Below are 24,502 nucleotides of genomic sequence, written 5' to 3' on the forward strand. Positions count from 1 at the left end.
TACTTTTGCATGTGACCTCCATTTCCAGACACTGGAATATAACGTCCCTCCTCACATTCTCTTACGGGCATGAGAAGACCAGTAACAGGATCAATTAGTGTCATGGGTTCTTGTTTTTCTGTCTCTCCTTTAACTCTTCGTAAAACAGCAGCTTTCAACCCTTCGTGAGGTTTTTCCTTAACAATTTCTGTTTTTTCTTCCACAGGTTTTGTATCCTCAATATGACAAACTGGACTTTTATTATGGACATTGTCTTTTTCATCTTTTTTGGGGGATTCAGGTTTATTCGCAGTTTTTTCTTCAGATGAATCATCTGTGGTTTCAGAACTTCGACGATCTTTTTTACGAACACTTCCTCTGGGCGATTTTCTAGGTGTTTCTGGTACTACTTTAGCACCTGCTTGTCTCGTAGAACGTCTAGTTTGAGGTGTTGCAGAAGTAGTAATTGCAGACCGTGTAATAATTGTGTTCTTCACAACATCTTCAATGGTGTCATCAACAGTGTTTCGAGAAACATCACGTTCTTGCAAACGGCGAGATTTTCTAGTATTAGTGGCGGGTGGTAAAGTGAAATCTTCTTTAGTTTCAGATTTTGGAGGCGTAATGACTTCTTTAGAAACCTCCTTCAGAACAGCTGTTTGGGCATTACCAATTCCAGCAACAACTGGTGACTTAATTGTTAATATTAAACGTGGTCTGTCTTTATTGACTCCGCTTTCATCAGAATCATCTCGGAACTCGTAGATATCGTTAGTTTCAGATTCTGATTTTGATGTTTTTCTTTCAACTTTCGCTCGCCCCCCTCTCCCACCTCTTTTGGATACTACCCCACTTTCTTTTGCCGTTTTACTTCGGCGTGTTTGAACTCCTGCCCGATCAGTACCTCGAGTTTTTCTACCACGAATTGCTCTACCACCTCCCCTTCTACTACTTCGCGTACTAATTTCCTTTTCTTCAGATACTTCATCCTCTTTCAAATTTAAGCATTCATTTTCCGCAGCAATCAAAGAATCCACTTCATTTTCCGATTTAAAGTCGTCTTCTTTTATTTTATCAGAAGACAGTTCTAATGTATGTTGAGAATCTATTGTTTTTTCACTTTTCGGTTCTTCATTTGTAACTTCGGGTTTCTGTTCGCTAACATCATCACCAGAGCAAAGTGCATCAACTTTTTTAATTACAGAATCAATATTAACTTCTTTTGCAGACCAATAGTCACTATCTTCTTTTGTATCTACCGGTTCAGATTTATTTTGTTTTAAAGGTTGTTCTTCAACTTTAATTTCCGAAGGAATTTCCTTTGGGGGTAATTTCTCTTTAGATAAGTTATCAACAGCCACATTTTTATCATCGACAGGCATTTCCTCGTCAGTTTTTTCGTTAATCGACGAATTATTCCGATGATCTGGTTCATTTTGATCAAACCTTTTATTTTCATTACTTGATACTTCGATATTTTTGGATTCCACCTCATTGAGTAAACTTTTATTCAATTCTTCTGTTACTTTAGCAATTGCAAGAGGCTCTTTTTCTGTATCATCTTTAATTATAGGAGAGCAAAGTTCCATATCTTCTACCTTTGATTCAATTTGCTCTTCTTTACCAATACTTTCTGAAACAACAGATTCTTTTTCTTTAATCTCCAACATTTTGGAAGTTTCCTTACTGGACGATGTCGTCTCTGGTTTCTTTTCCAAAGAAGTATTTGTAATGATGACAGGAGTTTCACTTCCTTTGACTACGTTTTGCATCAAGGGTGAAGAAATCTGTGATGCTACTTTTTCAGTATCAGGAGAATGAAGTTTCGGCGATTCTTGTATAACTTTAGCAAATGATTTGTTTACATCGTTAGGGGAAATAGCGCTTTGAGTGCTTGGTAATGTTTGTAGAATGGAAGATGTTTGCACCGTTCCTAAAGAACTAGAAACAGGCGAATGTACGAAAGATGCAGGAAGATTCGTAGGCACTAATTTCGGTGGTTCTGTCACTGATACAGTAAGTGGTTTTGATTTGTCACAAGTAGTGGTCACACTGTCTTTTGGAGAAATTAACTGACTGCTGGCGCTGTAGGAAGTCGATGCTAACGTTTGCACGTAGCTATAATTTCCTGAAGGGAGAGATTTAGCTGGGACTAATAATCCATGAGATGGCAAATTTCTTTGTAGAGTGACATTCGCTTGAATAACCATCGGCGTAGGAGGATGAGAAGCATTCGCGAACTGAGGATTTTGGTATGATCTTTCTTGATTTCTTTCAAAAGATATAACTGGTGGAGAGGTCTTTTTTAACTCCCCTGTTTGAGCTGTAAGTGATTGTGGCAAATACATAGTAGTAGGTTGGAAAGGTGTTGAAACCATTACAGGTGTTATTGGAAGACGACTGAATGTAACAGTACTTGAAACTTTAGGAGACAAAAGTCCCGCTGTAGAAGTGGTAGAAGGAGACTGCTTGGGCTGATTTTGTGTTGCCGGAAATTGAATTTTTAGCGGGATACTGTGAGATATAGATGCATTATTAGGAGTTTTTAACGGCTGTAAAACAGGAATAGTTTGAACCTTCGTAATTATTTCGGTACCACCCTTTGGTGACGTTGAGTCAGTTTTTGGCGAAATTGTAATTTGTCTAATTACAGGTTCAGTAATCTTAACCATAGGAGGGGTGCTATAAGAACGGGGTTGAACAGCAGCTTTTGTTTGAGGCACAACAGCATGTAAAACATTCACTGACGCTGGCCTCAAAAGAAGAGGTCGATCATCACCTTTTCCACTAGACTTCAGATCTGGAGTATCTTTCTTCATTTCGGTAGGTGAATTCTTGTGCGTGAATAAAGGCACTTCAGAAACAACCGTCAAAGCGGGAGAGCTACTTTTTACTGGTACATCATCTGTAATTCGTTTCACTTCAGCAGCAGATGGATTAGGTTTAATTGGAGTTAATGAGGGTGGACTTCCCAAATTTGTAGCCTTTATAACAATTGTAGTCTTTGACTGTTCTTCGGGCCTACAATAAGAAGGAACATCGGGAGTTTTAGGAGGGTGACTTAAATCCACCATGTCTGGGGTTGCTGGGGTTGCCGGAGGTTGATCAAATCGCAACCCAGCTTCTTCTTGTTCTTCAGTATCAGTATCAATTTGTAATTCATGTTCGCTTTGAGGAGTATCTGGTTTTATCTCCATGTCAGTCGAATTATTCAAACTTTGTACGGCTTGTCTCATTTCTTCTAAATCTTCTGCTGAATTTTCTTCCGCAACAGCAGCTTCTTGTTCTGAACTTTCTAAATTTGTTTGATCTTCTGTGTACGTATTACTAAAGTTATTACTGCCAAAACTTTCTCCTAGTAGAGCTGCAACTGCATCTTCTGTTTCTTCTTGGGATATAACAACTCGATGTTTATCTTCTGTAACATCAGATTTTTCGGATTTTGTTTCTTCCTCGTTAAGTGCAGCTGCATTTTTAGTTTTTGAAGGTTCAAATTCAGAAATAGACTTGACAGCATTTTCATGAACAGTTTCATCGATAACAGTACCAAAACAAGGTATCAGTTTATCTCGAGTCTTTTCTTTCGACGAAGAACTTTTTGAACTTCCGGTTGAATCTGTGGACTTCGAAGAAACAGAAAAATCAGTTTCTGGAACTGGTTTAAAATGTGGTGGACTTTCTGGGCTAATTATATTTGGCAGACTCGGACTCTGTACTGTGGACTTTTCTATTTGCGATTTCTTTGGAATTTCAATAGATTCCTTTTTAATTTCTGGAGATTTTATTTTATCTTTATGATGGTGATGATGATGTTTATGTTTTTCTTCTTTGCTCTTCTTTCGTTTCTTTTTCTTTTCTCGCTGCTCTCGTTTATCTTCTTCTTTAACAACACTGTCTGATTCAAGACTTTCAATGAAATTAAAGACCTTTGAGTTTGATTCAGTTTTACTTTCAAAATCTACTGCAGTGACTTCACTCTGTTCAAACTCATTTAAATTGTCATCTTTGATATTGTCTTCTAATTGCCTGCCAAGATCTGCATAGTCCATGCTATTTTCATTAGTTTCTTCCTCATTTTGTCGTTTTTCTCTTTCTCTACGCTTCTTTTCCTTTTTCCGTTTATGTTCTTTATTACGCTCTTTCTCTTCCAACTTAGAAGTCTCTTTTTCGGGCATTGGTGCATCATCGGAATCACTCATATAAATTGAACGAGCATGGCTTTTATCATTTCCAAAACAATTATCTATCAAACTTTTCTGCAAATTGTCAATTTGTTGTTCTTGTTCTCTTTGGCCATGTTCAGAATCCTCAGAAAATGAACCGAAAATATTTTCTATCTTGTCTTTTGGTTCGGATTTACCTATTTCTGGTTTGAATTTTTTTGCTCTTTTTGCTTTCTCTTTTTGCTTTTCGTCATGTTTCAATTTATCACGCTTCTTGTCTTTCATTTTATGGGGTTTCTTTTTTTCAATAGGTTTGTATTTTTCTATACTCTCCTCTCTGTTGACAACAGCAGGCATATCCTCCAGTCTAGTTGAATCTTCGCTCGAGAAAGAGTGTTTCTGACGTTTTTGCTTTTTCTTATGTTTTCTTCTAAGTTCATTTTTCTCTTTCTTATGATGACTCTCTTCTGATGATACATCACCAAATGTCCGAGAATCATCGTACTTATTTTCAGATTTAATTTCATGAACAGGCGATTCGCCAAAAACCTGCATTTTAATTTGTTCGGATCCCAACAAATCATGTTTACTTTTCTTTTCCTTTTTCAAATTATATTTCAGGACTTCCGATTTTTTAAACAAGTTTGTATCCTCCAATTCCATAAAGGACTTTGTATCAAATTCTGTATCAGAAAATAATTCAGTTTTAGGTTCGACTTTAATTTTAGTCTCTGTTTTCCTAAACTCGTTGTCAGAAGAGTCACTTGCAATGCGTGACTTTATAATTTTATGCTGGTAACTTCTGGACTTTGTAACGTCTTCGTCACTAGTTTCAAATAAATCTAATTTAATTTGCCTTCCTTTATCTACATCTGATCCTATAACAGAATCACCCTTCTTTCTTGATTTAATTTTAGCTCCATGTTCATCATCATCTGAACTCAATATGAACATCTTGCTACTCCTACGACTTTTATCGTTTTTAGACGGTCTTTCTTGCTTTTCATGTTCAGAATCGGTGTCTTCCTCCCAAGATGTTGATCGTTTCTTTTCTTCACGCTTGGCTCGACTCTGTTTCAGCTGATTGAATTTCGCCTTAAGTTTTTCTTGTCTTTTTTCCTCTTCTTGTTTTTGCATATTTTTACAACTTCGTGCTTTTACTTTGTCATACATAGAAATATAGGCAGGTTCATCATCAACAATATCAAATATTGAATGTTGCTTTTTAGGTTCGTCAGAATCAGTGGCTGCATCAGAACTATTGTTTTTGCGAGTCTTCTCTTTCTTTTGAGATCTTCTGTCATCAGATTTGTTACAGGTTTCTTCTTTAGATTTTCCCTCTAAAGATAAACGTTTTTCTTTTCTGCGATCGTCAGTCCTTTTACATTCTTCTATTTTTTGTTCGTCAATGTCCAAACTTTCCTGCTTTCTCTTTTCTTTTAACTCTTTCTTTTGTTTATATTTCTCTAATTCATCAGCACTCTTGGATTCATTTTTATACAATGGTTCTTTATTACTTTTCTGTGATAATATAAGGGCATCTTTTTCTCGGTTTTTTTCTTTTGACTTCTGCTTTTCGATTTTAAGTTGTTTATGCTTATGCTTTTCTTCTTTATCCCGTTCTTTATCTTTTCTTTTTTCCTCTCCTATAACATCTTTTACACTATTATGCTTTTCATGCCTAATTTTATCTTCAATTATTTTTGCAATGTTATTTTTGTGTTTATTTCTTGTTTTTTCATCTAAACGACTATCTTTTGAATCACGGCGTTCAGGGAGTTTCTTGTTTTGTTCGTGACTTAATTTCAACTTTTTCGCTTCTTCTACATTCTCTAATGTCTCTTGAAAACTCATACGTCTTTTAAATCCCATATTTTCTTGCGCGTTATTTTTATCTTTTCTACGATGAATATCAAATTGTATTTTACCAACATCAATAGAAAAATGTCGGCTCTCAAGGAGATGTTTGTGGTTTTCTTTGTGATTTTCATTAACAATATGTGCCGTTTTATCATGAAGATTGTTATCTTTATTCTCTTTGGTGTTTTCTTTACGTCGTTCGACGTCTCGATCGATATTGTGTTTATATTTGAGCTCGTCCCGTTTATTAGTATCACAAAACGTGTCTTTTTTCGAATGCTCTTGGTTCTCCTTCGACTTGCTACTTTCTTTGGTATTTTTGTCGCTTTTGGACACATCGGAAGTGGTCTCTTTATGTTTTGTGTCACTAGAAAAAATTTCTTTGGCGTACCTCACATGATCTCTGTTTCTTTTTTCGTGATGATTGTCTAGTTTTTTTTCTTCTTCACGTTTACGCTGTAGTTGTTCCCTCTCTGTATTTTCTTTTTCAACGCGGTCTTCTTGTTCTTTCAAAAATCGTTCGCTTTCTTCTTTTTCGCGTTTTTCTTGCTCTTCTCGTTTTTCTTGTTCCAATCTTTCTTGCCCTTCGCGATTTCGCCTCTCTAATTCCTCTTTCTCACGCCTCTCCCTTTCTTCTCGACTACGTCGCCGCTCTCTCTCTATATGATCTTGTCTTTCTTTGTCTGCGCGCTCTTTTTCAGCCCTTTCCCTTTCTAATCGTTCCTTTTCTAGTCTTTCTCTTTCCAAATTCTCAAGACGTTCTTTTTCTAATCTTTCTAACTTCTCCATCTCTAGTCGTTCCTTTTCTTGTTTCTCTTTTTCAAGGTATTCCTTTTCCATGCGATGTTGTTGCTCTTTTGAAAATTCTTCATTACGATCGTCTTTAATATGACAATCACTTAAACCACTATTATTATCACAATTGTCACTATTTTTATCACTGTTTTGTTTACGTAAACTGTTCTCACTATTCCGACGGTTCCTTGGGGAACTGCTGTTACTAGTACTAGAGTCACGCCTACTCATTATTTTATCACCCGATTTACTCTCATTGCGTGTTAAAGACGCAACACCGCCGTTATCGCTTAAATTTATCGCGAGAGAAACATTATCACCAGATTTCGCTTGAGTTACTGAAGACGAACTATTACTTGTGACACTGCGATTTAACGTTACTTTTGTAGCTAACTGTGTTGTTACAGGCGTGCTGACACTAGCAGAAAGTTTCACTTTAACATCACTTTGGTGATTAGTTGATCTCAATGGTAGTGTTGTCGTTACAGTTGAAATACACGACGAACTAATGACTGGCGATGACGTTGATACGATAACTGGTTGTTGAATTGGCGGGTGTGTTGGAAAAGGGTACTGAAGACCTTTTACAGCCGTTAAACTTGTTGTAAGAGATGTTCCTGAAACAATAAAACGTTAATATGATCAAGTCCTTAACATAAATTATCAAATTTCTATATTATCAGGAAAAATATATTAATACTCGTATTTATATAAATTTTATATCAATATCAGTATTCTCCAACTTTACGAGATTTAAAATGCAGAAAGTAGCAGGAGAAAAAAAAAAGAAACCTTCGTAAAGATGAAACTACATTAACAATTTAGAAAAGGAAACGAGGCGATACAAAAAATTATAGGAGTATCGGCGTAGCTTTTGCTCTTATCCTGTTTTCAACACTTACATTGTGGACGACAGGATAAGAGTAAAGGCAGAAAGAGTAAAGATTCTTCCAGAAACTCAACAAGGATTCAGAAAAGGAAGAAGTGCAATATATAACATTTATATAATGAAAACAGCTATTGTAAAAAACGACAGAAAAAAAGAGAGGGAACTTATACGCACTTTTCATAGATTTGAAATAAGCATTTGAAAAAGTAAAAAGAAGAAAATTATGGAAGGAAGAACAGAAAGAAATATAACGGAATAAGGGCATATAAAGGAACTGTAACCACCATGACACAAGTATAGAGCATAGGAAAGAGAAAATTATTGTAATTTAATATCACGGTGATAAGTATTCTTCTAAATGCGACGAAAATACATGGGCATTAATAAAGAAAAGAGATAGAAGCGATCGAAGAAAGATATTTGAAGAATATTTTAAGACTAAACAGTGTAGACGGAAACGAATGGAATTTCCGGATTACCATCAAAAGGGGTGGAAAAAAGAATGTGAAAATGGTAGCTAGGTTCAGAACAGAAAATAGATGGAAGGAAGTAAAATACTGGCTAGAAAGTGACAAAAAACTGTGTAGATTATGTGAAAAGAATGAGAAAACGGTAGAACACGTGATGTCATCATACGAAAAATAACGAACAGATAAAAGCAATACCCCTTTGAAGCTGGTATGGCAAAATTAGCAGATAAACATGTAGCTCATCGGATAATTAGCCATTGCGAATGAGGAACCTAAAAACCGATTTTCATGCTAACTTCGATTGTTAAAAATTGTAATATTGGTTACGAAAAGCCTAGACAGCTTAAACCGAACTGATTAGCCGCTAATAAATCGCTTATGATGTAGACTACTAATCAGCAGATTCATTTTTTTTTTGTTTTCAAATTAGCATCAGTTTATGATCTTGAGAACCCGACAACCACTTTAATATCAATTGAAATTATAGTGCGCATTCTCAATCGGGCTTAAAACTGCTGAGAATATTTCGAAAACTAGCCGTAAAAACGGAAAATTAACCGCTACCCATGAAACAAGAAAACCAGTTTGCGGTTAAATAAATAATGTTGTCAAGCAAAAATTGTAAAATCGGTTAGGAAAAGCAGACAGCTTGAAGTGGGCTCATAATTAGTCATTATAGCATTACAGTTGTTGTACGTCCAAATCAAAAACTGGCGTTGTTTTGAACATCCTGGTTAGTGGTTTATTAAGCCAACTTCAAAGGGGTAAAAACAACGACGGGACAGTATAGGAATCGGTTTGGATAAAGACGGTACTAGAGTTGAAAGGACACAATTAGACAAAAAATTATATATGAATATAATAAATATATCTAGTATAAATATATGCATAATGCACGCCATGCATTCCGAAAGAGAAATCATTATTTTAAATAAAAAAGTAATATTGAAAAGAAAAGAAGGTCTTACCAGCTGCTCTTGGCGATAATAGCATAGTCGGGGTTGAACTGGGAACTTTCATGTGAGATGTCGCAGGAAGCGGCGTTACAGGTACAGTGTTTTGCATTACAGATGACGTCGATGAAATCGTCACAGAGGTAATAGCTGATGTCGTAGTTGTTCTAGCGAATAAACTAAATTCACGCGGTTCGTATTTTTCACCTACATTCTCCAAACGTTTAGAGTCCTCGTCAAACACCGATCGCTTCGCCATCACAGACTTAACTATTTCCGATGGTTGCACTTCCTTTAGGTCTAAATCTAAAAGTTTGTGACGAAAGCGAAACCGCTCCGAGGCAGTTGCATCAAGTTTCGCGAGAGCATCTCCACCGGCGGCACTTAATGCTCGAGAACCCGACCACTTTTCATACTTTTCGTCTAATGAACGTATTCGTTCATCTAACGAAGGGCTTGGTGGAGCTACGTCACTATCACTAGTATTTGAACTAAGAGATGGAGGTCGTGGAGGTGGTGAAGCAGGCGGTGGAACCGCTGGTAATGCATTCGTTACTATCCTGGGACTAGTAGCGGCGGGTGGTGGACTCGCAAGCACGTTAGTTGCCTCCTTTTGACCTTTTATTCCTGCCACTGACACGCTTCCTTTTCCCATTATTTGAGCTGCAAACCTCGGTAAAGGTAAACTTAATGGACCTTCACGTTCACGTGGAGTAGCCCTCCTTGGCTCGCTCGGGAAGTGTTCGGGCCGTTCGTCACATAGTGGCGTACCAGGTCGAGAACTACCAACACTTTCTGAGCCGCTTAAATCGTGGTGATGCACACGCGCACTGCTGCTATCACTACCCGCTGTTTTTCGTCTTTTACACACTGCGTGTGGTACGTAACCAGTTGTCACTTCACGAAACGTGTGTTTGCCACCGTTATCAACCGAAGGCCGCCGCGAATGATGTTTGCCACTAGCATCCGATGTTCTACGCACTTCCATCACTTTCCGATGATGGTGGTCCCGATTAGTTTCGATTATAACGTCACTATCGAGTTTAAGACGCTTTCTAGGACTAATTAACTCATCACCAGAACTATGACAGTCTTCAAGTTGTTCAAGAAGGTGAACGCGTTCTTTCTGTAAATTCCGTATATCAGGTGGAGCCTGAGGAAAAATACTTCCAATATCTGGATGCTGCGTCAGTCGAGTATCCAAACCATCCAAATGTGAAGGACTATCACGAACATACGTGGCATATTCGTGATCATAAGGGTCATCGTGAGATGCTGCACTGCCTTGACTGTATTCATCATAACTTCGATATCTACTACGATCGATATAATCACCAATGCCTTGATCGTAATAATCAGTGTAACGCGCCAGCCGTGATCGAGAACCACTTCCACGAGGAGTTACCGACCCCGGGGTTCCTGGGGACGCTATTGCGGGTACAACATTGCTACACGGATTCCCTGTAACACTAGATCGACTGCTATATGAAGATGTCCGAGGACGCGAAGACGAATCATATCTGTAATTAAAAATATATATTAGAATTCATTGCTGTTTGTCGTTTATTTATTGTTTAGATTTTAAATATTGAACAAAACCAACAATTTACTCTTCTGGGCAGGGTTAAATAAGCTATTCAATAAATTAATTATAACATTTATTTAGCAGATTACTTAAATATTGAAAATAAAACAAAAAGAATATAATTATAAATTTAGAAATTATCGACAATCATATGTATTCAGATCCTTGCAATAATCGGCAGTTTGTTGATGTCCCATTGCCGATGTCTTTCACCCTGAAACAGAGTGTCATCAGAAAATTTTAACGCGTAAAACCAATGTTGCCACTGTTGTTCTATACTGTATGCAATTAAAAAACTGCAAAAATAAAATCAGTAATTATAAAATTAATCTGAATACCCACGATTGTAACAAAACAAAAATTTTGAAAACAAACTGAACGATAAATAATATCCCTTTTCTATATATATTCCCAGTCTTTTACCGTTTGTGAATACTAAAAAGTTTAATTTAGAAACACTTTTAGTAATTATCTACTATGTAGTAGTTTAATTTAAAAAATAGATATGGTAGGTATATTAATGTTGCAGTAAGTGGAAATAAGAATGTAAAAAATAAGGGGGTACCACACAAAAAAATCTTTTTATTATTAAGAGTTTAAAAAGTTCATCTTTCCCTTACATTTTTTACTTATTTCCACCCATAGAGACTTTAATACACCTAAGAAAAAAAATTGAATATCGAGATAACTGCATAGTAGATAATTACTACAATTTAAAAAGTCTTTATTTAAATAAATATTTTACGTATGTACGTAATATGTACTTGCCTAACGAATCTTGCTGATGCTGAAGACAATGTACTTGATTCGAAACTCCTAGACGAAGAATCACGCCGTTCTTCAACGACCGATGTTGGATGTCCATGTTTTTCGAGGTGTTCGTAAAAACCTTCCTGACACTCGCGACTAGCAAAATCAACTTGGATCTTTCGACCCCGTACACTAACACCGCGCATTTTAGCTACTGCAGCCTGAGCACTCATCACTTGTTCGTAGAAAACGAGAGCTTGACCACGATCACGGTCAATCACAACTTGGGTTACGGCACCATACGTGTCAAACTGTACTGTTAAAAATTTTTCCGTAACATTGTCCGCTACTCCGTCAACCCATACGCAACTTGTGGGCATTGATTTACCAAATCCCAATTTAACTCTATTATTACCCAAATGTTCGCCATCTAAAGCTCGAATAGCTTTCACTACGCTTGCAATATCTGAATACTGGCAGAAAGCATACGAACTTACTGCACCCTGTTTCTTTATGTCAATCTCAATTATTTCGCCAAATTGATCGAAATGTTTTCGTAAATCAGACGCAGTAACTTCCTTTTCCAAATTACCGACGAAAAGAGTCCGTGTTGCTTTCGGATGGTATTCATCCACGTCCGCTTCATAATACCTTAATTCATTTTCGTCGATATCAAAACCTTGGTACGCGGCAACTTCGATCTTACATCCAAAAAATAGCTTGTCATAACTCACTTCGAGCGCCTTTTCTACATCTTCCGGCTTCTTAAAACATACGATACCGTAGCGATCGGGACCGGTTCCGACAATTTTCACCCACGTCACTTTTCCGTGCTTCTTGTATTCATGGAAGAGCCCGTCTTTAAGAGAAGTATCCGAGGACCTTTGAGGAAGGTTCTTGACACATATTGCAAGAGGTCTCTTGTCGTCTGTATTAACGACAGAAGATACCCGTCGGGATTTTGGAGAACTAGTCGAGCTGGTGTCCCTGGAGGTCGAGCTGGTAGTTGAGCAGCTGCTACTTCGCGACCGGGACGGAGATGGTGTCCGACTCGATGCACTACCACTGGGTGAAGGTGACCCGCTTCCCGAACGCGATTTTGCCTTCTTTTTTGTACTTTTCTGAGAATCTGTAGATCGCCGATCCGTTGACTCTGGTGTTCCATACCCTGTTTCGGAGTTGTACCTGCTGCTCGTACCCGTAGGTAATGTCGTAATCGAAGCTGTGTCGTATGATGGCCACGTGCTGTTTAGCGTCCGCCGTTCGATAACAGATGCGGTACCAAAAGGAGGACCGTTCCGGTATACGCGTTCCCTATTACGACCCCTGGAGTCGTGGTAAACAGCGCCAGCGCCCGACGAACGACGAATATAATCTGGTTCCGTTAGCCGACTACTGTTGCTTCTATCGTAAAATCTGTCGCTCGGAAAATTTGTATGTTCGTCGACGGAGCTGAAAAACAAGCGATCTACTAAAAATGGGACCTTATTTGTCGAAATTAATAAAATAATGAAGAAAAATCCAGCAAACAATGTCGTACAATGTTCTAATCAAACAAAAAATAAAATAAAAAAAAAAGTGTTGATCCCTCACACAGGGATGGCCAAGAATAGATATACTAATAGCTGTGTTTGATGGGGCTGTCAGGCGGTCTCGTCACAGCAACAGCTCCGACAACGGCACACTAGCGGGATTTCACAAAAATATCCTCTCTAAACATAGTAATACGAAGTAAAATCAAAGAGTTATTAAATAAAATGTACAGACATACACATACTTCATGAGTGTTGTCTTTATTGTAACCTAATGATTCTATACACGGTGTGGCGTTTATAATTAAGAAAAAAAAAACACGAGCTCCTGACACAAAATGCAACAAAAAAGTGTAATAACATTTTGCAATCCAATGACAATTAATTACGCAAATCGTCTTCGTAAATTTGAACCTATAATTAGTTTGGTAAAAAAGTTGAAGTGAAAAATAATGTAGATACTTTTCAAAAAGTACTGAAATTGTCCAGCGTTAGCTTCAATTAACATACCAGGCATTTGTCATACAATGAGGCCGGCGTATTTGTCGAATTTTATCCCAGATAAGTATCCGTAATACCTTTTATATATAATATAATAATTGTACGAAAAGCGTTGGTAATGCCCATTCGCCCTTCAGATAAAGCCGACATGTTGCAAGTGCATTTTCTTCGACTGCACCGTAACTTAACACCACATCTTAACTCGATGAAGGTAAAATGTATTTTAATGCAAATACATGAATGAAATTATTAATTCCCAATCGACTTTAGTCATGCAGTTTACAACTGAGTAATTTCAATGTAAATACGTTAATAAACAATGATTTTGATTTTGCAAAGAGGAGCTCAAATTTTGTTTCGATACGTACTTTTTATAACATATTTCTAACTTTTAACAAAACGTAAATAACACTTCAATAACATCACTTTAAACAAACAGGGAAAAAACGCCCAAATGAAATAATAATTATCTAATAAACAAACAGGGAACAAACGCCCAAATGAAATAATAATTATCTATTAAACTAACAGCAAACGCCAACAAGGGACATCGGCCTACTGACCGTGAATTTTTGTGCAATCGATATTACTCATATCATCCGTACGTTGAAACTACATACCTATTTAGAAATTGTCAGAGCCGGCATCAAAATTATCATACTTTTTTTAACATTTTTTTTTGCTTCAAAGGTCAAAAGTGTTATAACATTTTCTGTTCCAAATGCCATTAGGAACCTGTGGTTTAAATATTATTGAAATTGATTGAAATATATTAGAAATTAGTAAAAATAAGCAAATTGAAAAAAATGCCATATTGCCGAGCACGATTACCACTCTGCCAATGTTACTTCCTACGAGCTACTTTCAGAGGATAGTATTACCAGTTTAGCGGCGCGAATGGAAACAGAAACTGATGTGATCAATCACGTAGCAGTATTTACGTCTGATTCTGTACCACTGAGGTAAGTACACTGCGTTCTATTCTCAACCAAAGTGGTATGTTTTATTTGATTTGCTTATTTATTTTTACTAATTCTTCTCTGATGGATTTGCTTAGGATCACAACGTTACGTTAGGCAAGACAACATTCAAAAGTTCGTTGCCATGTTTTTCTTTTATTTGGTAGTTAACCTACACGGGTTCTCTTTATGGCGCAAGGCGTTCGATTTTATTCATGGTTCTGACGGTTAGACTTAAGCTTCAGACTTGATAATTGATTTTAATAAGATTTTCTCTAACGAATATTCAATAAACTAATTACAATTATAAAAATTGTAAAATTAAGAAGACGACATCAATCAACAATGCCATTACAGTATCTGTATTTATCTCGGTACTTTAAGGCTGTCAATTATCTTAACTAAAATAAACAATGCAATATGGGAATACCGTTTCTGATTCACCAAAAACCAGAAATTAGGGAAGTTGCACTTTTATATTAATGTGTAACAGTGATAGATATTTAATACATATTGTATATTATAATTCAATATGTACAAAATTATATCCATTAACTAGTAGACGGTTAAGATGAGATTTATTCAATAGTAATACATATAAATTAATATTTTACTAATCACTTGTTTTTTTATAGTAGGAAAGTTAATGAGAACTAACTATCCATGTTTCAGTTCGATATTTTGTATGACATGACTATGGCTTTTTAAAAAAGAAGCAAAACATGGAACCAAATTTAAGATTAGTAAATTAATATGTACCCTACCTTACATTAATAAACAACACCTGTCTAAAAATCTAAATTTCTCATAGAAAATGAATTTTCCGAATTATTAGAAAGTATCGAAAAATAAAAGTAATACTTAAAAAATTTAATAGAAATATAAAAACATTGCAAAATAAACAAGAATTTATGTTAAACAGTAACAAGACTTTGCTTATCAATGAGATCAGGTAAATTCAGAGTTGTCCTTTTCTTTTTTCCTAATACCATTTTTTTTGCAATCATTTTCAAATGTAGTAGTAGTATAATATACATGTAACTGAACCGTTATTACCCAAAACAGGAACAACTATTTTACTTAGTGTAATTTTGTAAGATATTATCAAATATTCTGTAATTCATACTCTGTAGACAACTGATTTCCCTCTCAAAAACGAAACATCAAATAATACGATAAGTAAATAATTATTCGCGAGTTCGACTCGCTTAAACCAGTTTCTATAACAGTATTTTTCTACCACAAAGTCAAAGTCACAAAGCGTCATTAATAAAATATAAGGGATCTCTAAAAACCATAAATCTTAGAGTATTCACAATAATAATACATGAAAAACTAGTTAGAGATAAAGCATATTAGTGTTGGCAAATAGTTACGATATTTTTGAAAAATGCGAAGATTAGCTCAAGATAGGAAGAAGTTGAGATCCAACAATATTTGGGCTAAAGGAGTGCTGAACTTGTTAATAGGCCGTATGGATCTCGGCCTGGAGGGAGGGGAGGGGCAAATATGTTCACTATTATTCTAATAATCCCATCCTATTTTACGCTATTTTTTAAAATATCGCAATTTTGCTTACTTCAAATAAACTTAGCCAGGGCAGAGTAGTGACATGAAATTAAAATTAAATCTAATCGACTAAATAGCAATTAAATGCCTGATGAATGATCCTTTTTTTTTTTTAAAATATCATCTTTTATGCTAGATAAACATGAAAACAACAGAATAGAGTACGGCTAAACAATCAAAAATAAATTGAATTAACTGAAAATTTTAATGCCCCAATAAAAAAAATGTTGCCCCCTTCAGTGTAACTTATCAAAGCAAAGCGATAAACAGTTAAAAATAAACCCAATTAGAATTTATTGCGGATATGTCTGGGTTAATCTTACGAAATCATATTTTTGAGATTTGAGCCCATTATCCAATTCTTTGAATCGCCCATCAAATACGACACTTTTCAACATATTTATAACTGTCCTCCCTTTGTCGCATTTAATTACATTTTAATAAACCCTTATATGTATTAGGATATCATTACACAACTACTAGATCAGCCCGCAATCACTTTATACAAAAAAAAAAACAAATACTAAAAAGTTCCCTTTATTTTCGAGTCAATGATAATTTCTCATAAGTTCATAAAGTAAACTGGACGGCTACAAAAGATGCAAATGGACAAGGGTCAGGGAAATTAGTTATTCTCAAATATCTGGCAAATTAGTAATTACCGGTTTTACATTAATTTTGGTTCTAAACGTATTGATGGTTGTAAAGTAGGTAGATTTATATTTGCAACATATTTTGTGCAGCTGAGATCTGGTGACCGAATATTCTTGAATTAGCTGACGATTACTACGTCTAATAAAAAATGATACTAACTAAATGGCCTACTTTCGATGGTTACGATGTTATCACCACGTCTTATTTATGACCCTACGACGACCGAACATTGGCATTTAAACACGCTCAACGCGTGAAAATTTTTTAAATTTTTAATTACATATCCCGATTAAACCGTAACATCCAGGATATTGCAAACAGGTTATTTAGCCAGCTTCGTTCTTTTATTAAAGCTCCACAAAATTATATTACAAATATTACTAACGCTAGAACCGTAAATAGATACCTAAAATATTATTATACAATTTGGACGAATCATATCCCCGTTAAAGGTGCATAGCACTTCGCATATGCCAGTCAGGGAAACATTTCTCTCTCTTGTGTAGTAATTAACACATATCAATCAAAGAAACCTTCCCTCCATAATCTAACCTGCTACATAGATACTACTTACTCCCTGGTAGATAGCAATTCACACAAGTAGGTAATTCCCGTTTTCCATAACCCAACATAAGCCCAAGGTACATAATACATAGAACTTAGTATTTGTGAATCAGGGTTCTTCCATCATCATCAGATCATCACCATCAAGGTCGTCAGTCCTAAGACTGGTTGGACACGCACCTCCACTCTTTCCTATCCTAAGCTAATCTTCGTATTTCCCTAAAACTAGAACAACCCATATCCTTAACTATTCGCGAACAGTAATCTAATGTAGGTCTACCTCTTCCCCTCCTAACCTCCATTTCTGCCACTAATATGTCTCTGACTAAACCTTCATGCCTGTGAAGGTGTCCTATCAACCTATCTCACCTATTTCTTACTGACTTCCATAGAGTCATCTGTTCTCCTATTCCTTCTAATACCTCTTTATTTCTAACCTTTTCTATTCACGGTACCCTCATCATTCGCCTGCTGTAACACCACATTTCGAAAGCTTCTAACCTTTTCTTTTCCGCCGCGTCCACTGTCCATGTTTCGCACCCGTACAGCACCGTCCTCCAAACATATATCATTAACAACCTTTTTAGAATTTTTAAATTAAACATTCGCGAGTATAGAAGTGACTTCTTTTTATTGAAGGCGACTCGACCCCTGCGCTATCCTCTGCCTTATATCCCTACTCCTTCCGTCCTGACTTATCTGACATCCTAGATACCTAAAATCAGCTACTTCTCCTATCTTTATATTCGCTCTTTCTCTGCGTTTTCTACCCTTATATACCAGTATTTTTATTTTACTTTTATTTATTTTCATACAGTAATGTTTTATCATTAGGGCTTCCATTTTATTTAAAGCTATCTTTAACTCCTTGCTAGATGCTAATACTGCAATATCATATGCAAAACTAAGTATACTAATCTTTTGCCCCTGTATATCTATAACTACAGTTGTACTGTCTTTAATGATGTTGATCGCGTCTTCTTCCTCGATACCTTACCTAATTTAATCTAAATTTCATTTACAAACCTACCTACGACAGAACAATACCCAGGTATCTAGAACAATATTAGAATAGTATGAAGATTGGAAAAACTTTGGCGGTTATATGTATAATACATTTATAAAAATAAACAAATTGTTCTTAACAATGACAACGGTCCCATCCCTGGATCTCCGCTATTTAGTTTAGTTTAATTACGTTTATGATGATGATGTTAAGGTCCATTGAACATCTACCTTGTTGGCTTCGGGTCATGTTCACTGAACCTTAACAACTATCAGTATAAATTAGGATTAGTTCTCATTTAGGTTTAGTTTACTTCAGTCCCTGAAGAAGGTAACTTTGTTACCGAAAAGTGCTTCGGACAACTACAGTGTCGTGTTTTGGCGTTGGGGTTTTGAGCTATTCTGTTTGTTCTATTAGAATAGTGATGACGATGATAATGATGCTATACATGTATACAATGTTCTTTTTTGAATACCTAAGGCTATCACAACTATGTATTTCGGTTAGGAATTTATTCTGGTTTAATAAAAAAAGTGCATTCCTTAGATAATAAATTATTTTTGCCTGTTTGGATAGTTTATTTTAAAATTTAAAATTGAAAGAGTAACGTACGTCTAAAGTAACTCCCTCCTCCCCTTAAATGAGATGGGGTACCACGTAAGAAAGCAAATTAATCTGCTGTTTTTAAACGCCCTCATTTAAATATCTGGAGTGCAAATTAGTGGAAAATATGCGGGCCAATAAGATTTATTACTATGCCAATTACAAGTTTCTAATACATCTAACGGAATCCGAGAAAACGGTGCTAACAAACAGATGCATTAGAGGTCTTAAAAAAAAAATCAATTTACTCGAAAATATAAACGACTACATTTTTCATTACATATGTATTTTACGATACCGTCAATTGTTCATCGCACTATATGTTTTATTTATGAAGATACTGAATGGCAGTAACAAATAACACAGAGACAGCTATAAATTACATATTGGTAATAACTTTCAACAGAAGATAAAAGACAAACATTAGCGACAATTACTTATTTATCGGAAACTTTCTTTTAATTACACATACATACATTTGTGTAGGTACCTGTACAAGTGCAACAAGAGTTACACATACAGATATTTTATCTGGCAATCAACTAATCGTAAGCAAGCAAACCGGGCAGCCAAGTTACAAGTCAGGCCAAGTCAAGGCACACCTTTGCCTCTTTTTGTATTGAGAAACAAACGTCTTTCGCAATAAATGCTTTTATACATACATACATACGCATATGAATCCAGGCGCATACATATTTTAAGCACAGGGTCGACGACATGTCAATTTTCTTAAAAAAGATTCTTTCACAATACAATATAAAAGACAATTCACTAAAATCCACTGCTCAAGCTAAAAGATATTCAAATATCTAATCAAATTTTGCAAAATAGCCTATCGATTGTTTCTAATAATACTTTAAATTGCAATTTTGAATGTTTGAAATCTCATAAAATTGTAGACCTTGTAGCTACTGTTAAAATTAATTGAAGGAGCAATGGATTGCATTATAAATTATATTTTACGACTATTATTAATAAATAGGTATTGTATAACATAATTCGAAGTGGTCTGTATTCTGTCGAAACTGCCAGACACGGATCGCGATTTCGATCTTTTTGGATCTCATCAGCGCGTCGCAGGCAGCTCCGACAGAACACAGACCAATTTTTACAATTGTTAGGGCATACGTAATCCTAAAATGTAGCATCGTGCTATAGGTGGCGTTTACTGCGCCATTTATAGTATTTTCTAAAACGCACTGTTAAGATAGCAGGTAAAAATTGGTCTGTGTTCTGTCGCAGCTGTCTGCGACGCGCTGATGAGATCCAAAAAGATCGAAATCGCGATCCGCGTCTGGCAGTTTCGACAGAATACAGACCACTTCGAATTATTTTATTCGATTAAGCTAATGTGCCTATCACGTTGAGGTTGGCTACGCCGGGATTCGTTTTCAGCAAGTAGATATCCACACAAGTGGACCTTGTTGGAGCATAGGTAATCCTAAAATGTAGCATCGTGCTACAGATGGCGTTTACTGCGCCATTTGTAGTATTTTCTAAATAGGTATTGTATTCATTCTGTCTCAGAAATTTTTAAATTGAAAACAAAAATAATTTCAATAAAGTAAATAATCCAAATTAACTTGCAAAAACTTGGTTTTTACAAAATAATCGATGAAAATTAACCTTTAAAGTTATTATCCACTGCTCGTATTCATATAATTATAAAGGAAACTGGCATTTACTGCTGGTTTCGGTTTTAGTTTAGGGATTTGCCCATGTACTTTCTGACATGAATATCTGAAGCTGCATTCACATACAAATTGACATAATTTTTACAACCATGTGGTAATATCTCCTAAGCTAAAAAAACTAAATAAATAAAATTGTAATCCTATGATGTATTCCCTCTTCCAAATTAAAATGAAAAGAAAACAGTGAACCTATTTTTTTAAAGAATCATTGTAAACCAAAATGCAAACAAGTAAATTAATTTGAAATACCTCAATACATATACGAAATATTGGTAATATATTCAAACGTGATTCAGATGTGACTCCAAAGTTTCATTTGATATTATATCGGGCAATATGTGGCCCTATTTGAATGGAATAGTTTTATTTTATTAAATCGATGTCAGCGTCGGTTCCAGATTTTACGTAACAGTATTACCGTTAAATTTACTGTTGGAACGCAAACAAAAACAACGAAATAAATAAATATCTCAGAATCATTGAAGTACCTATACATACCACTTTGACGGGTTCGATTCCCTGTGAGGGTGAAAACTAGGGTTGCCACCCGTACTTTATAATAAAGTATTGTACTCTATTTCGACTGTGCGTACGTTACATTTTACAAGACACATAAAGTACGCAAAAATACTCTATTTAAGGCCTTAAGAAAACATCGTAATTTTGTAAGCGATTATTGGAAATTCAGAGTATTTTTACATCAATAATATTGCACAGAAAAAATAGCAAGCCATATTTAAGGAACAACCTGATTTCCCAAATCTGTTCAAGGTAGTGTCACTTTTGCTGTCCGTTCCGGCCACTTCAGCATTAACAGAAAGAGTATTTTCTATTCTCTGTTATGAACCCAAAGTGGCGGGACGACAGGAATAAAGCTTCATTAAAACTAATTAAAAATGAATTTTTAGTTTACTTAAATCTTTGTTTGCCATGTTTAGAGGCTATTAATGTATTTAAGAGCGACAGCAATTTGTTACTGTCTTTTTTGTGATCTATTTGAAATTTTAGTGCTCCAATCCTTATATATGAAAGTTAGTGATTACTGTGAATGAAGGCTGAAGTATCAGCACATCCACGTCAGCATTTCTTAGTAAACTATTGTTTTTAATGTTTGCAGAAGTAAGGGCGCTGTAATTTAGTGCTTTTTAAATGCTTCTAAAAGAACTAATGCCAACATACATAAATAATTTCATCCGATATGTTGTAAAATTAAGCTTTCTTCCTTCGAACATCCAACTGTAACACGTACACCGAAAAATGTTTAAAGTAAATCAGTAAATTTGAAAAATATTGTTACTATAGTAATAAGGTCTCTTGTCATTGTAAACGAAATTATCTTTAAAGTCATTGTAACTTCCTACATGTCACCAAATTGTATTTGGAGTATTCTCCTTCCACTTTAGTACTTTTTGGCATAGAAATGGAACAAAAAATTCATCTATTTTTTATCCACTGTAAGTTACCTCAAATTAACGACGAAAAATTGTTGCAGCTTTACGCACCAATGTTGTGACCATTAAGCGTAACGTAAAGGTGCCGGGTTCGATTTCCGGGGAGGGTGCGACAGCAGTAACAATTTTTCCTCATTAATTTGAGGTAATTTATAGTGGATAAAAATTAAAAGAATTTTCACATTAGTTTTAAAGATAATTTATGTAGAAAATTTATAAGAAATACTGTACTTTATCATACCCCTACTGAAAGTATGATACGCAACATTATCACCCCCCACCCTCTCGCTGAAAAATCGCATTTACTCCTCCACTATTCACAACCGGTCAGGAACGCCGCACTTTCTTCCCTTGATGCGTAACTATTATTATGAGGAACTGCACGAATTGATATTTATTTGGCTTCTTTATCTTAGTTGCCGTTATCAATTACACAACCTTGAAAAATGTGTTATTTAACTACACACGGAATATGCACACTTCGTTATGTAGAATTTACTAGAAAAAAAACAGCATTTTTTTTGTTCAAAATAGTCATTCGTTATTTATCAATGTAGAAGTTATGTTGTTTTAAATATAAGTGGTTACATATGTGTAATTAGTAACTGTAATAATAGTAATTTTACATACGAACGAACACTTTTGTATTTTCCTCTCAAATTTTATAGATTAGCTACAACCCTGTATAAATACTTCATATCGTAGTTACTCTTATACTTTTTTAGCAATACTTTTTCATGTAAAAAGAGAAAGAACATAACTAATTCAAAATCAGGTGGGGTATTAATAACTTTTATTGATTTTATTACTAGATTAAATGTGACCATCCTGCTGGGCTCTAGTATATTTATTATAACCTAGGATTTCGTTTACGTGAACTTCGAATACTAGAAACGCCGCTTCCTTCCTTCAAACGTAATAAGAACATTTTTTTCTCAGAAACACTTCATTGCAATAAAATATAACGCAAATCAAGAAATGTTTTGAAGTATTTATCTTCAAATAATTATCTTTAAATTAAGAGAAATCATTCACACGAATCGTCAGTAACCACAACTTTTGCATATGGAGTGTTCGTTTTTTAACTGCTGGTTACAATATTACAGAATTTATGCTCTAATCAAGAAGACTAGATATAAAAGCAACAACTCAATCAGAAGCGAATTGGTATAAAAAGCATCATCACTAATGAAGGATAGAAAACACAATCGTCCGCTGCGCGATAGGCGACTGCGCATCAATTTCAACAATATCAGCTGTTAAACCCAAAACGTAAACAAAATCTTGCCGAAGCAGCAAATCAGATGCGCACTACCTTACTGCGCAACAGACAACCGAAACTATGTGACGCTCTTACGCCTCCTGCCGTACATTAAGCAAACCATGTAGTTATTATTTGTATCTATGGCCTTCTTCTTGGCTACAATAATAAAACTTTGACACAACACAGAAACATCGTCTTTCTAATTTTTTGGTTATTTCAATCCGTACCTACTCACAAATGAAATAGAATGTAGTAAATTCAAACAGTACACACAAATTTTATCCTTCTCACTATGAAATAAAAATGAGTGCATATTTTAATGAAAGTCAAGGTATGTTCCTCACCCGTGACTATTGGAAAACCGTCCGTTTCCCGGTGAGGTAGACGTGGAGGAGTACGTAGAGCCAATGTTGTTCTGGTGCACGACAGTAACATTCGACGAAGAACCGCCAGGTGACGCAATAGTCGTAACGGCAACCGTCGCGGCAGCTGCGGCCGCTGCAGCCGCCGCTGCTGCTGCCGCGGTCGCAGCATTCGTTGCAGACGCAGCAGCAGAGGAGGATAATGAAGTGGAGGAGGCGGAATTGTTGCTATTGGAGGACGGAATGGCAGCGGGCTCATAGTACTCGGTGGTCAGAGTCCTGTCGTCAATTTTGTGTTCGGCTGTGTGCGCCTTGGACGCACTCTTGATGTCCATAAATGCGACCGTGCAGCATGCCATGGTCGTTTCGCCCGACGCCTCCTCCTTAGTGCTCCGTGCCGGCAGCAGCTTGACACTCTGAACGCGGCCATACCTGTACCAAAAAAAATGAGCATATAATAAACATCTACAGTGCAATCCAAAAATGAAAATAATATAAATTGTTTAAGGGAATTTTAAAACAGAAAATCAAATGTACATAGGTATATATACAAATCTTGAGCCAATTTAACGTCATCATCATAAGGTCGTGAGTCCTAAGACTGGTTGGACACGTTCCTCCACTCTTTCCTATCCTGAGATAAACTTCGCATTTCCCTAAAACTAGAACAACCCGCATCCTTAACTATTTGCGAACAGTAATCTAACCTAGGTCTACCTTTAATCCTCCTAACTCCTGTTTCCGCCTCTAATATGTCTCTGACTAGACCTTAATACCTGAGAAGGTGTCCTACCAACCTACCTCGCCTAATTTTTATTGACTTCCAATTTAACGATAAACACAAAATTGTGAAATCACTTCCACTTTAATTTCTGTGCTTGAAAGACAATATTTAACTT

General features: G+C 35.8%; 1 protein-coding gene across 5 annotated transcripts in view; it reads right to left on the minus strand.

Annotated features, from left to right (window-relative positions):
• Positions 1-24,502, minus strand: part of LOC108737702 (protein split ends) — a 96,749-nt gene that overhangs the window by 6,136 nt on the left and 66,111 nt on the right. For 4 of the 5 annotated variants that reach the window (XM_025975486.1, XM_025975484.1, XM_025975487.1 and 1 more), the window contains 4 exons: positions 23,586-24,035; positions 11,463-12,896; positions 9,125-10,629; positions 4-7,414 (listed from right to left, as the gene is read on the minus strand). In XM_025975486.1, the coding sequence (XP_025831271.1) occupies positions 4-7,414; positions 9,125-10,629; positions 11,463-12,896; positions 23,586-24,035 (10,800 nt within the window). The remainder of the gene's footprint in view (positions 1-3; positions 7,415-9,124; positions 10,630-11,462; positions 12,897-23,585; positions 24,036-24,502) is intronic. The other variant, XM_025975488.1, reaches the window with a different exon arrangement.

This window comes from Agrilus planipennis, unplaced genomic scaffold, assembly GCF_000699045.2.
Source record: "Agrilus planipennis isolate EAB-ADULT unplaced genomic scaffold, Apla_2.0 scaffold146, whole genome shotgun sequence".
NCBI classification, from domain to species: domain Eukaryota; kingdom Metazoa; phylum Arthropoda; class Insecta; order Coleoptera; family Buprestidae; genus Agrilus; species Agrilus planipennis.